The following is a 14,883-nucleotide window of genomic DNA, read 5'->3' on the forward strand; positions in this document are numbered from 1 at the left end:
GATCTCTGGACCTTCTTGCCAACCTCCATTTGTTCATCTGTATCATGTCTCTCCTCTACTCTCCGATTTGTCCTGGCCTCATTTAGGTCCATGTGGTCTCTCTCCCATCTGGGATTCTGTCTTCCTTATGCCCACCCTCAGTCCTCCCTACCTCCCTTCCCTTCCTGCTACTTTACCCGCTGCTCACTCCAATTCCCCCTGCAACTGATTTCCCTTTCTAATAACCCTGTACTTTAAAACCTTCCTGAAGGTTTCCCAGGCTGCCTTCATTTTTGGCTAAACCACCTGTCCTTTCCAACATAAGCAAATTTTGATATTCACCTTCAGAAAGAGGGAGTATTTCCAGACTAACCTGACTGGAACTGGCCGGCAGAGTGTCTAGCACATAGTAAGCTCTTAGTAAATATTTTTTGAATCCTGAGTGAATGAACTGATTTGCCTAATCTTAATCTACCTATAAGATTAAAGTGATTTTTTTCCTTAATATGTGTATATTGTTTCCTCACCCATAAAATGCATATAAAAGCCTTTACCTTGCACTAGATAGAGATATTAAAATCTCTTATTCACAAGATTTTTATTTTAAATCTACCCTGGGATTAACTTCGTAATTAATCCCAGAGACACCTAGAGGCATTGGCAGTGTCTCAGAGATTATTATTATTATTGGTACATTGTCCCCCACAGTATGTGGTCACAAGCCTGCAGCATTGAGTGTGCAAATATTTATTTGCTCATGAGCATAACAATCACAGATTTCAGTTGTTTGGGTTTTTATTTTTATCATCCTGAGTAATCAGATGTGTGTGCGTGCATGCTGAGTCTTCGCTTTAGTCGTGTCTGACTCTTTGCGACCCTATGGACTGTAGCCTGCCAGGCTCCTTTGTCCATGGGATTCTCCAAGCAAGAATACTAGTGTGTGCCATGCCCTCTTCCAGGGGGTCTTCCCGACACAGGAATCGAACCCCCAGTGCCTATGTTTCCTGCATTGGCAGGTGGGCTCTATACCCCTAGCGCCACCTGGGAACCTGAGTCTCCTGCACTGCAGACAGATTTACTATCTGCAGCCGCCAGGGAAGCCCAGTAATCAGATACATTCATTCAAATTAAGCAGAAATTTTCAAGAAAAATATCTATATTAAGATGTTATATTTTCAGTTAAACTGTAGCAACTAAAAAGCAGTGTTTGAGGAAAAATTTTCAGATGTGTCCAGAGTTTGGTTTTAGCCACTCTGCATGGTATTATTGATCACCAGTAGCAGGAATAATTTCATTTCAAAAAACTTCACAGGATTTATCAAAAACAAATGGTGTGTTCACTTTTTATAGGTATAGAAGTATGCTTAGATTCATCAGTGCCAACTTGTTTCCAGTATGGGGTCCTAAGTGTTGTTAAGTACTCATTTACAAGAAATAAAACTCTAATTCTGTATGTCAAATAGAAATAACGTATTGACCTTTCAGCTTTGAGCATTCTCTATTTATAGTCCTAAAATATTTAAATAATACCAAAAATAGGTAAAGAAAATCCTGTTGTGATTTTTAGTACTTCTATTCTCTAGTTCAAGAAATCCTATATAATTTAAACTGTGGTGTTTATTTAGACTAGCATAAGGTTCTGAGCCATGTGAACAGGAACAACTTAAAAACAACCGTTCAGTACTTATTTATGATTTTGTATTTACTGCCCAAGGGATATAAATGTAAGGCGATGGGGCAGTCTTTCAAACAAACATGCTGAGAGTTATGCGTCCAGGAGGGCTTGTCCCTTTCAAAGCAGTCACCTAGGGAGGCTACACGTTTGTTCCATTAATAACCTCATGGCTTACAATGTTGTGGAATGCTGTTTTTTAAAACTGCCTCTGAACCTGCTAAGAAATAATAAAGTGCAAGATGACACATTATTTTGGATACCCAGAATTGTGGTAGAGATACATTTGACTTTGATGAGTAATCAAAAATCATCTTAGATCAAACACAGTGAAGAAAATGCAGAGTATTTGGGGTGGTTGTTTGATGTACAAACAACAAGATGGGCTTTCTCGAATAATACATAAACTAACTCTTGACATTGATTATCAAAGAGGAATTCGGAATCTTAAAACTTGGAATAAATGTAGAGGCCCCTAAGGTAGCTACTGTGAAGAACAATACATGTCTAGGTAAAAACTAATAATGTGTGTATGTTTGCAAAATAAGATTAGTTTTATTACTTTGTAGACATACTTTGTAGGTGAAAAAAACACTATCATGGAACTTTTTATAAGCAAACTTCCAAATGTAAGTAGAATTTCTCTCTTACCCTTTCTAAGCTTTTTGAGAAATCTGAATTTCTACTAATGACTTATTCTGAATCTTCAGCTTTCAAAACAGTAATGTTTACCATTTGAAAAGCAGGTGCTATGAGACTTCACTTCAGCTTTTCCTGATTAGCTTCGCTACCTCTGCTCTTCAGGGTTTTTCAGTGTATCCATCTTTGTTCATCCTGAGAATCTCAAAGTGTACTTTTTCACTGTAAAAATATCATTAAGCTTTTGAACCAAGGTAGAAAATAAAGTCTAAGCTGAATAATATTAATTGTTCCATATTGTTTTAAGCCCTTTGGACCCTGTATCTTAGTAAATAAAAAGATCAAATTATAAGAAGTCTCAAAGGTTTCATAAAAATAAATACTCTCAGTTGTTGGGGCTCCTATTGTTTTTCACTTCTACTAATAAAAACTCCAAAAGCGGAGTTCAAACATGTGGCTGGACCACATTTCTGTAATGTAGACTCCTGGTGGACTCGGAGTTAACGGGGGTGGAGCTGATGCGTCCTGCTTCATCAGAGCGTTTCCAAATCTATTCTACCAAATCTATTCTACCACATCCATCTTCTTCCAGGTCAGCCAGGCCCCTACTTCTTCACTGCTGGGTTCAACTAATGAAAAGTAAAATGGAGCATGGAAGGCAGAGAAAATTGTTATCCTTTTGTGAAGAGGCTAAGACAGCTAAATTGTGACACAATTTAAACTGTTCAAATTCGACGGGTTTGATTGGAAAATTAGGTGATCCATGTAGTTAGAGATCAAAATGGTCACGAGTTTACAGTTTTAAAAAGTCACATTGTGGTGTTTTTACTACAGTCTCTTAGAATATTATTTTATTCCACCTGGTAGTAACTGTTGCACAAATGACTATTGTTTTGCAGTTTGGTGATTTAAATGCTGTGTCTCCTGGAAATCTGGATAAAGGTAAGAATTGAAAATAATGTACATTTTTAAGGACTTTTTTTGAGTAAGAAGTTTTCAGAGGAAAATGCAGTATGTGTACATATATAGAGTATATGTACATGTACGTTTCCATTCTGTGGAAATGGCATAGAATCCTTGATGACTGTGACAGCTGTGTCTTTTGAAATACTTCACTGTTTCTCCAGTTCTATGCTTTCCTTATGTTATGTATATTAAGTGCAAAAATTGAATTTAAATGCAGTTTAAACTCTTCTTGACTTTTTGCCTGCAGTTGATTACAAGTAACAAGAAATTCTTTCTGGCCTTCACCGAAGTCCTGGAGAAAAGTGATAAAATTGGGTCAAATAGTTTTATTCAAGGCTCACTCGGCAAGAAAAAGATTCCTCAGCCTACCCAAGTCACTAATTCATACTTTTCAGTAGAAAGGGAACTCAGAGATAGTGAAGTTTACTATAAAAGCACAATCAGTATTGGGGGAATAACATATATACTTCTTGAATTTTCATATTAGCGTTGCCATTCTAATATGACAACCCAATATATAATTCTGAAGAAACTCACAACCTGTGACACCAGAGTAAAAAGAGAAGGGCTCAAGGGGAAATGAGGTTGGAATAGAACACACAAACACTCCTGAAAAAAAATTCTAACTCAGATTTTATTTTAATGTAAAATTTCTAATAAGCACTGCAGAAAGTACACCTTTAAGGAAGTACACCTTTCTTAAAATACACTCTCACACACACACACACACACACACACACACAAAGTGAAGACATCTTGAGGTTTAAGGAATTGAGTTTTGGAGTCAAAGTGTACAAAGATTGGGAAGAACTATACTGTTAGCCCTTGCAGGACAGAGCCAGTGGGGAAGCTGAGGCATGAGGAAGGATGTAGGAAATCTACACACAAGGTGCTGTGCTGTTCTCTGCAGCATTCTGTACCAGGGTCCTCAGTGTTCAGCTTCCGAGCCTTCCTGGTGGTAGGAGACAGTCATGTGCCGGGAAAGTCCTATGTGAATCAATATCACTCCCACATTAAACTCCTGTCACTATTTATCAACCATGTACACTTCAATTCCCATTTTAATAATACACATAATAGCTCAATAATAGCAAAACAGGAAAAGTAGAAAATGATAGCCCCTATAAAATAGCTGCAAATATATATTATTTAGGATTAACTGATGAAATATCAGAAAAGTAAATCAATGATGAGGTCAGTTTGTCATTTCAGAGCAGGAAAAGTAGCTGTTGAAACCCAGGTACAACATAAGACAACCCTGATGATGCACTGATAAAGCCTTCTAATTCAGATTCAGGGATTTCATCCCAGGGTACCTGGAGGTGTCCTAGGAATGTTGCTTCTGGACCAGACACTGGCTGGCAGCCAGTCTTCTTTGTCAAGTGTTGAACCAAAGTCTTTAATAAACTTCAGTAACACCTACTTTTTGTTCTTTTGTTCCAAATTCCCACAACTTCAAGTAGGTTCCTAGGAAATATCTTGAATTTTATAGAAGTCTTTCTATAAAGACTTGAATTTTATCTTTAGTCTCTATAGAAGCGTAAACTGTCTGTGGGAACTAGAGAAAGGGCTTGCTTTTATGCTCCTGTGTAGCCTGTCCGAAAGAGCCCTGTCACTCATGAGTGGGCCTGAAGCAGGGTGGCCTCAAAAACACGAGAGTCTGTTCTGTCCTTCACCCCATTGCCTGTTTCACGACATCCCACTCTCTCTCCGCATGCCTGCCTGCTTGAAATGATTTTTTTTTCTTTTACTTCTACCTCATTTATTATTTCGGCACTGTTTTCTAGTCACAGGAAAGTTGGTGGAGATGGAGCCAAGAAGCAGTGCGACTCGCCCTCTCTTTCCTGGGTGGCTCTGCTGGTCCCATTCACTCCCAACTGGATGCTTCTTGAGACATAGCCACACTAGCATATTCAGAACCTAAGGCTTGAATGTGAAATCTTTTAAGAAATTTTTGTGGGTTTTTTGACATAATATGAGAATTTAATTTTTTCCAGATAATGGAAGTAATATTAGCTCTGTAGAAAGATTTCAAATAATGCAGAGAAGTAGAAAGTATAGAAAGTGAAAACTTCATAGTCAAAAGCCTAAGACACTTCTGATTTTAAACATTAAGAATTTAATGAGAGGACCCTTCCAGACCTACTTTTGTTGATATATACATATATATATATGTGTGTATATATATATATATAAAACCACAAAGCTATCATGAAAATCAAAGTATTACTTGCTCAGTCATGTCCAACTCTGGGACCCCATGGACAATAGCTCACCAGGCTCCTCCGTCCATGGGGTTCTGCAGGCAAGAATATGGAATGGGTAACCGTTCCCTTCTCCAGGGGATCTCCCCAACCGAAGGATCAACCTAGGGATCAATGGGTCTCCTGCATTGCAGGCTGATTCTTTACCATGTAAACCACCAGATCCTCTTATTGAAGCAAATGTCTATGGAATGTAGTCCTCTGCTGCAGCCCTCCAGACCTTTGGATATGTTCTGACAAAGTGCAGTGTTATCATCAAGTCCGTTTTCCAGAGGCAAAAGGTAACTGGATAAGTAGGTGAGCCAGGATATCTTGCCTCCTCTAAGAGAACTTCTCTGTATATTGTTTAATGCAGTACAGATATCATTTCTAGTCGATATTACCTAATATCAACCTTGTTAATCACCCAGCATTCCCAGAAATGTTGCTCCTGGCAGCCACACACTGTTCAACCTGCACAACCACATATGGAGGCTCTGTTATTCTTCATCATTTCTCTCTGGAGCCATCTTTGCACCAGTTGATAGGAAAAGGAGAAAAGTCAAGGAGCCCATTTATGTTGAGAGCTATATTAGCAGAACTTATGCAGATGTGCCCTCAAAGGGCAAAACTAGCCTCAACACCTTTTAGAAAGAGTCCAACTGACTTTTTCAGTTAAGGCAATAGCACCCCACTCCAGTACTCTTGCCTTGAAAATCCCATGGATGGAGGAGCCTGGTAGGCTGCAGTCCAGGGGGTCGTGAAGAGTCGGACACGACTGAGCCTCTTCACTTTCACCTTTCACTCTCATGCATTGGAGAAGGAAATAGCAACCCACTCCAGTGTTCTTGCCTGGAGAATCCCAGGGACGGGGGAGCCTGGTGGGCTGCCGTCTCTGGGGTCGCACAGAGTTGTACACGACTGAAGCAACTTAGCAGCAGCAGCAGCCGTTACACACTCATACGTAACATGCCATAGAATGTAATGGAGATCTAATTCTGTTAATACAAGTCACCATAAAAAGTAAAAATATCTAAGAGTAAGTATATATTTGTTTTATTTATAAATGAGGTTTTGGTGTAATTATATGTGGGTTTTTTTGTGGGGGAAGGGTAAACAATAAAACATATTGAAGATGAAGTAAAAAAGGTTTTTTTCCGACTGCACTTCACAGCTTGTGGGATCTTAGTTTCCCAACCACGGATCAAACCCAGGCCCCCAGCAGTGAAAGTGCAGAGTCTTAACCACTGCACCATCAGCGAATTTACAATAAAAAGATTTCTCAAGCAAAAATATATCCCTAGCTGTTTAAAACTTAGCGCTCATTAAGAGGCATTCTCTCCACTCCTCTGAGGAGAATCTTACACAGTGGTAAAGCTGTGTGTGACCATTTTCTCTCTCTGCTGTGCTTTTGAATTTTAATAGCACATGCTGGAAAAAATTAAATAGTATTCCATTATAACAATGTTTTAGTTAATATAGAATGTATTAAAATTTGGAGGTAATAGTGACTACTTAATACACCTAATTTCCAGAAATGAATACCAGCTATTAACAGAGACTATCAGTGTTGCTAGGAAGGAAATTCATTGTGCTTTTTAAATCTGATACTGTGCCTCAGTCTTCATAATGTTTTGTAAGGAAAGTTAAGGATCTAATTAATATTGTGATCGACAACATTCATGTGCACAGAAGGTATATACACAGCCCCTGCTTATATATGCTGTAGTTATTTTGTGAATCAACATAGTTCCTATCTGTATTAACATCAGCACAGATGAAATTTATATCTAGTGTAGATCTTCAGAGGAAACTGTAATTTTTTCTTTCTTCCTTTTTTTTTTTTTAAGTTAGCATTTTTCAGCTCAACATTCCCTGCAAACCAGCATAGTGTACCAAAGTGCCTACTTTAAAATGACACAAGCTATGCTACTATTTAAAAACTTTAGGAAACTCCTATTAAAGGTAGGAGCCACAAACAGGTCAAGAATAAAGTACCTTTGCTGTGTTTGAAAGAATAGGGCGCTGACACAGGTAGAATCCATTGAAAGGAAAACCCACAAGCTTTGTCCTCCAAGAAGGGCTAAGGAGTTGATTTCCTAATGTACTATATTAAAGTGTTTCTAAAGCATGTGTGGATTGCTCTTTTCCAGTTTGTCTTCTAGTACTAGTCTTGGTATTATTTGTTTGTGCAGATGAAGGCAGTGAAGTGGAAAGTGAAATGGAGGAGGAATTGGATGACTCTTCAGAACCTCAAGCCAAAAGAGAGAAAACGGAGCTGAACCAGGCGTTTCCGGTGGGTTGCATGCAGCCCGTTCTCGAGAGTGGCGTGCAGCCAAGCCTCCTGAATCCAATTCACAGCGAGCACATCGTCACAAGTACTCAGACTATCAGACAGTGCAGCGCTACAGGAAATACCTACACTGCAGTCTAAAGGCTATTAAAGTGTATTTTTCCAGCTAACATTAACCCTGTTGATATTGGGCTTAAGTTGAAATTTTAATAAGCCTGAAGGTCGACTGTTGTCAAATACTATCTGTGCTGAACATTACCTTTTCGGAGTTGTGAAATGGAATGGGTGTATGTATTTTGCCAGGTCTTTTTTTTTTAACATAAACAAAATTATTTGCCTCTTAATAATGAGTTTTTTCCCCTTAGTTTTGGGTGTCAAGAAGGATTTTTACAACACTTAATGTCAGTGTTTTTGTTTTCTTATAATTAAAAAGTAATTTACATTTTTGTAGCTTAAAATATTTTATTGTTGATTGTTAGTCTTGGTGTATAATTTCATGTGTAAGTTTTTAATTAGATGCACTTCTGTGAAATATCAAAAGAAATGATTTTCTTTGATTTACACTGGAGGCATGCACATTTGGCAGCAGATGCATCAAATTTGCTTTTGAAAGGTGCTTTTCATCGGACAGAACCACAAGACACTATTTTGATAACATTTTGGAGTACGGAGAGAGAATACAAAGCATTTTTATTATAGTGCTAGAGGGTTGGGAAGGTCATCTATTTTTCTCTGAAGAAAAATTGAGCTGTGCATTTATCAGTTCAGAGTAAATGACAGAATTGCAAGAGATTATGCTAATAAGTACATAATTTGTGTACATAATTATTAAACCATGTTAATGCAAGCTTCCGTTAAACATTGAATTTTAACTGTTATTTGCATACCAATTCCTCTGTTTAAAGACTACTGATTCTGTATTTGGGACCACTGCACAGATGCATTCTGCTGTTGAGTGGGGCTGTTATAGTTAGATACTGAAGCTGAAAAAAATGACTTGACTTCTTTTTTTTTTTTTTAAGTGTACACGCTACTTATGCTGAGCTGGACATACAGGAAACCATTCCATTTGGATGACTTTCTTTTATTCCAGGTCTTTTTCCTAATAGTAGTTCAGTGTGCTGCTATTGTAAAAGAAAATTTATAGAATGCAAGGAATGTAGCAACCTGCATATCGTTATTTCCTTCAAAAATATTTCCTGGTTTCTAAAGTACGTGGATTTAAATTTTAAACATAACCTGAAGGCAGTGTAACTGGCACACCGCACTGCTGCTTATCTCCAATTCTGTCGGATTTGGATAGGTGGCTGGGTGGACCAGTGCCATTGAAGAATGTACATCAGGGATCATCGTACCTCGGCTATTACATGGTGCCTTAAAACAGAACTGAAGCTAAGGTTTAGTAAGGCTTATTTTGTTCATGTGAATTCCTTTTCAATCCATTTGACAAGGTGTGCCTGTCATTTTCAGATTGCCGAAGTGAGGACAGGTAACATGTTCTTCAAAGGAAATTTAGGGAAAGCTAAGCAAAACAAAAACAAAAATCACTTCCCCTCTTTGAGTGACCATGAATTTATTTTTGTTCCTAGAGCTGAAGATTACTTGATTACAAATCACATTGCTTAAAGATTTAGGATCAGATTGCTGTTGTGGAGTAGCAGGCTATTTTTAATTACCAACTTTGTTACATAAAATCATATATGTTTTAGACCATTCTTATCTAGTTATAATTTAAGAAAATTAACAAAATAAGCAGGTACTTATTGAAGTGCATCTTTTCAGTCTAAATGTTTCTCTGTGTGTCTCAGTGTCTGTGTGCCCATGCACACGGGAGTGTCCATGGGCAGGAGTCAGCTACAAAGTCAGAAGGTGAGATCCCAGAGGGGATACACCCATCCCGATTTTAATTTATGTGAAAAGTGAGGTTCTTTTAAGCATTCAAATTATTAACAAAAAGAACAGGCACCTCCATTTATTTAAATAGTTCTAAAAAAGCTAATTAGCAAAAATAAATAGTATACAAATACACAGAGCCAAAAAAAGGGAAAGCACAAAATGATTTACAGATTATTAATGAGGCCTATGTTAAACTCAAGAGGTTTATCTTCTCAGTTTTATTAGGGTTGGGGGTGGGGTGGGAAGGAGAGAGTGAGCCAATCTAATCTGTTAAACTGAAAATACCAAATGGCTTATTGGGTAACACGTAGTACATTTCAGCTGCTGTTACCTGATTGTCTTAGACTACTCAAATAACTAAGATCAACAAAGCTTCTTAAGTTTAAAGATTTAGATATAATTTTTTAAATTGATTCAAATTTTGTATCATACAACTCACATATTTGAAAGTCTTCACTAGCATCCTAGCATCACCTTCTTTAAATATCTTTTAATGATCATTCCCCTTTTTCCTCCCCAAAAGGCAATGAATTTGCACTATCACACACACACAAAGGCAAACAAACAAAACACCTTAAAGCTGCAAAGATGTGTATCTACTTCATTGTGCATTAGAAAAGGTTTACAGGTAAAATTAAAGTCTAAAAAGGAAAAAATCATTCTTCATTATGACCCTCCTTTCTGAATTTTTTCACTTTCCCATTCACCACCCCCAGAACTATATTATATCTATATTGGACCAAATGTATTTACTGGTTTCATCTTGTTCATTGAATGATTTTCAATATTTATTATCATTGTTTAATGTTGAATATATTTGTGTCATGAGAGGAATCTGATAAATAATGGGCAAATTTAGATTGATGGAATTTAGGGATTGGGTACCTCCAGGATTCAACATCTCTTCCAGTTGTTCACGGTTTGTTCTAAATTAGGACAGATGAGAGGAATCAAATATTATTACATTTCAATGAATATTACAATATTCTAATGTCTTTTATGAACACAGGAACATTGATTCTTTGTGACTAGGGTAGGCAGTTCTGACCAATAGATAAAATAACATCTGTGGTCTCTGCTATTTCCAGTTATCTGTAATCCACAGAAAGACACACACAGCTTAAACAATTTTGACTTTGAATTGTGAAATATTATTAGAAAATAAAAGTGTCATTTATACAGTTGAGTAAATTGGAGCAAACATTGAACTCTTTCATTTTTTTATTCACAGAAACGATTATCTTTTCTAAATAATATTATGACATTAACACTCTCAGAGTAGATTTACTGATGAGTGAAAGTACACATTTTAAGGACCTCTTAATATTTCTTGACATTGTAATAAAATACTAGTCATGAAAGTATCTATGTAGACCCAGTGCTAGATTTTCGGTGAGGAAAAATGTGAGGAGGACATGTTGGCTATTTTTAAGTTTCTAAAAAGATATTTGCACGTAGTAGTATTGAGTATCATGGGTATAGTTTGACCTTCAGATACAATTTGAGAATCATACCCAAAAGATCTGCATTCACAAAGCCAGTGAACAATGGGATGAAATGGCTGAAATAATCTCCTTGGAACATAGGACCCAATTTAAAATTTTTTCTCTGGATATCAAATGGCTGGTCACTTTTTCAGGATTCTCATCCAAACTATGTTTGGACTGACTGTATAAGTCTTACTGCCTTTTCAGAAATCTGCTTTCCTTTTTGTGCTTTTTCTTGTACTGTATAGCACGGTTCATGCACCTCTCTTTAGATGGTGTACTTTAAAAACAAAAGTAAATTTTAGAAAATGATTTTTAACACTGCATACCTAAAATTAGTAGTGTGCATCATTGACTGCCTTTGATTTGTAGTAGACATGTAAAAATGAACACGTTCTTGTAGAATGCTGTCAAAGTCATTCAGGACTGAATATGGTTTCATAACCATAATCATGAACCTTTTTACATGAACGCACTCTCTAGAAGTGCAAATTGTGATGCATTTTCAAATTGAAAAATTCTTCAGATGTATTTGAAATGTCTAAAATAATGCTGTGCTTGAAACATTAGTGTAAAAAAAGTGTAGGTCACTGTGATGTTGGTCCTCCTTGTGTGGACACAAGTAGAAAGTAAAAAACTTTGGCAAGTCACCTTTGTGTACAATTTGAGGCAGTGGTTATATTACAGTAAATTGACCTTTGTTATAACCTCCCCTCCTCCAAATTCCTGGTGAGAAAAATAATCATCATCAAAAACTAAAGTTAGAATTTATGATTTGTATGAATCACACCAGAACATGGGGGAGAGGGGTTGACATGCAGTGCTACTGAAAATTAGGCTTGTCACTAGATCAGATCAACCTCCATGTGTGTGGTTAGAACAAATCAATTAATGGAATCCTAGTATTTCTGCAAGTTTGGTGATTTTTAAAAACTGGAATAGAAGCATTAATTCAGTGCTTAGTTCTAGTATTAGAAAACCCCTTTAATGTAATGCCTTGTATTAACCCTTTGAGCATTGTAAGATATACAATGGGGGACAAAAGCCTTTCAGATCATTTATTTAGACTTAGACCGGTAAAATATACTCTATATCCAAATGTCTAATTATGCTGTTTTTTTAAAGGGGGGGTAGGAAGATAAAGTGTTTCCATGCTGAACACTTGCATTTTATATACAACTCTTAATTTTCTTCAAGAGGGCTTGATATATTTATTCCCAAATATTCACTGCCATCTAAGGAAGTGTACTGTTTACAGAAAAAAAAAAAATCAACTTTTCTAGCATCACATCATAACTCTAGAAAAGGAGGACAAATACATGGGCCCGTAGACCTATGTCATTACTGATCTCTGCACATTGAAAGTACCTAGATTGCCTTTAAAAGGTATGATAAAGAAAGGGTTACATTTTTTTTTTTACCCCAAACAGAACAAAAGATCTCGTTTATTTAGCTTTAGAAAGTACAGTTGTAAGTGAAGCCTTAGAAACGAGTGGATAAAGAAAAGCTGAACTATGGGGGCAGGTAAGCTATTTGGAGTTAGATCTCTCATAAAATATTGTTTGGGAATTTCATGTAGGGCATAATTTTATCTATGCTCCAAAACTTTAATACTTTGTCAAAATAATTATATAGAGATAGAATGGCACTTGATTGTAAGCTCATCTGTCAGGAGATGCTATGACTACTGCTTCTGGTATCTGTAAATGCCAGTGTGCTTACACAATTGCTAACTTTGTTCAAGGGCCTCTCTGCGTGCACTGGGCCCCCTTTGTCCCCTGCTCAAGGGAACTTGAGAGCCGTATCGTCTGCAGATGTGCTTGTGCTGCGCTAGCCAGGCGCTCATAGAGTGTAACCTATTCTGATGTCTGGTGAAAGGACATCCATAGCATAGTGCAAGTTTGCCGTAAACGTTGCTTTTTTTAGGCAGTTTAGGAAGTCAAACCATGCAAATTACTCATGTGTTAACATGCAATACTCAAAGGGTTTTAATTTAACTCTCTTCTTTTGAATTCTTCATGATGATTTACTGTAAATGCTTCTAAGTTTGCATGCCTTGATCATTGCTGCTAGTGATTTTATGTGCCAGTAGACCTGAGTTTAGTTTACCAATTTTACTTAAATAGTAAAAGCCACTTACAAAGTGACTGCCTAGGATTTCTTTTTTTTTTTTTTCTTTTGGTTTGAAGTAATTGGTAATATGTCCTATTTTCAAAGATGTATTTTGTCTCGTATTTGGTTCTAGTATTTGATCCTTTCCCCTCCCCTCCACTTCTTTCCTTTGTTTTTTTTAAATAAATTATGATGTTGGGATTGGAAGCCCTGAGTAATGAAATCTTTGGTAAGGATTGTTTTTATGTAGCTCAGTAATGAGGACAAGTCTTTATTAGAGGGATTATGATTCTGGGGAGGAAAAGAAAAAGTGAAAACTCCCATTGACTGTTGATAACCAAGTAAATTTTTCCTTCAATGAATTAATACTTTTGAATAAACACTTGCCTTGTTTTAACCTGCTAAACACAATTTTAAATGACCCAGTAACAGAGGTATTGAATTTTATTCGTTTAAAAAGCATCTTTTGTACCAAAGCAAATTTTTTTCTCATCTCCATCATCAATTGGGACCTATGGTGGTGACCAATGCGTTGGTTACAGAAACTATAAGTGAGTGCCTTGAGAAAACTTGGAAATTTGTGCCTGGGGTGGTAAACTTTTAATTAGGTTAATTGTAGTGCTTACCAATCAGTAATTCTACTATCACTCAGGGCTTTCGTACCTTCTAGGTAAAACTTATTTCATTGTGTTTTTTTAAAATATTGTATTTTTTTTTAAGTGCCATCATTTAAATTTCACTTAGTAAGTGGCAGATTACGTTATTCAGTCCCACAAGCACAGAAACATAGTAACACTAGGAGATATTTGAACATTTATTTTACAATCGACTGAATATATTATGTAAATGAGGTAAGCAACTTTTGTAGAGATTGTATGTGTGAGATAATGTAATGTTCTTTTCCAGTTTTGGACTACAGTTGAATAAACTTTTTAATTATTTAAAAACATCTTTACCGAATAACATGTGATGGTTTTTTGTATAATGTATTTGATTTTGTAAATACGTATTTCCTGATGTGATTTTTGTGAGAAATGCTAAATCTTTTAGTATATCATGTCCTCTCAAAATTGGCAGGAGCTAAATAATAGTTTGTGGGCGATTTGTATTGTGTACTGTACAATAACTGGGGAACTTTTATAATTATAAAAATATATATTAACTTTTAGTGTGTTGTTTAAACAAATGACTGGAACATACTAAAGATATTAGTAGGATTTTTCTGAATATTTCAGACTTGAACTCAGGCTAGCTTCCTTGTGTTTTTCAAAACAAAATGGTGTCTTGTCTTTTAAAATCAATAAATTTGTTTCCTTGTTACAAATACATTTGAAATGGCTTGATTCCCTCCCCCACCCCCAAACACTCACATACCTCATATCATTGCCAGGAAGCATATATTACACTGCCTCATCTAGGGTGTCTGTCATTCACTAGCTTAGAAACAAAATTAAGTTGTTTTCCTTGTTTGTGTCAAATGAAATTGGCAATATTTACACATGAACAGCACAAAAAGAGAAAACAAAATTATAAGCCCAGCAGGGTACAAATCTTACCCTCAAAGGAAATTAGTGATTGAGTGCTGTTTAATTTCAA

General features: G+C 36.4%; 1 protein-coding gene across 3 annotated transcripts in view; it reads left to right on the forward strand.

The window, feature by feature from the left end:
- The window catches only part of RFX3 (regulatory factor X3), a 337,494-nt gene extending 322,881 nt beyond the window's left edge, over positions 1-14,613 (forward strand). For all 3 annotated transcript variants that reach the window (XM_040244701.1, XM_040244629.1, XM_040244537.1), the window contains 2 exons: positions 3,190-3,232; positions 7,695-14,613. In XM_040244701.1, coding sequence (XP_040100635.1) covers positions 3,190-3,232; positions 7,695-7,933 — 282 coding nt within the window. In that variant the 3' untranslated portion in view covers positions 7,934-14,613. The remainder of the gene's footprint in view (positions 1-3,189; positions 3,233-7,694) is intronic.
- Positions 14,614-14,883: the final 270 nt, after the last annotated feature.

Source organism: Oryx dammah, unplaced genomic scaffold (genome assembly GCF_014754425.2).
Source record: "Oryx dammah isolate SB20612 unplaced genomic scaffold, SCBI_Odam_1.1 HiC_scaffold_1, whole genome shotgun sequence".
Taxonomy (NCBI): domain Eukaryota; kingdom Metazoa; phylum Chordata; class Mammalia; order Artiodactyla; family Bovidae; genus Oryx; species Oryx dammah.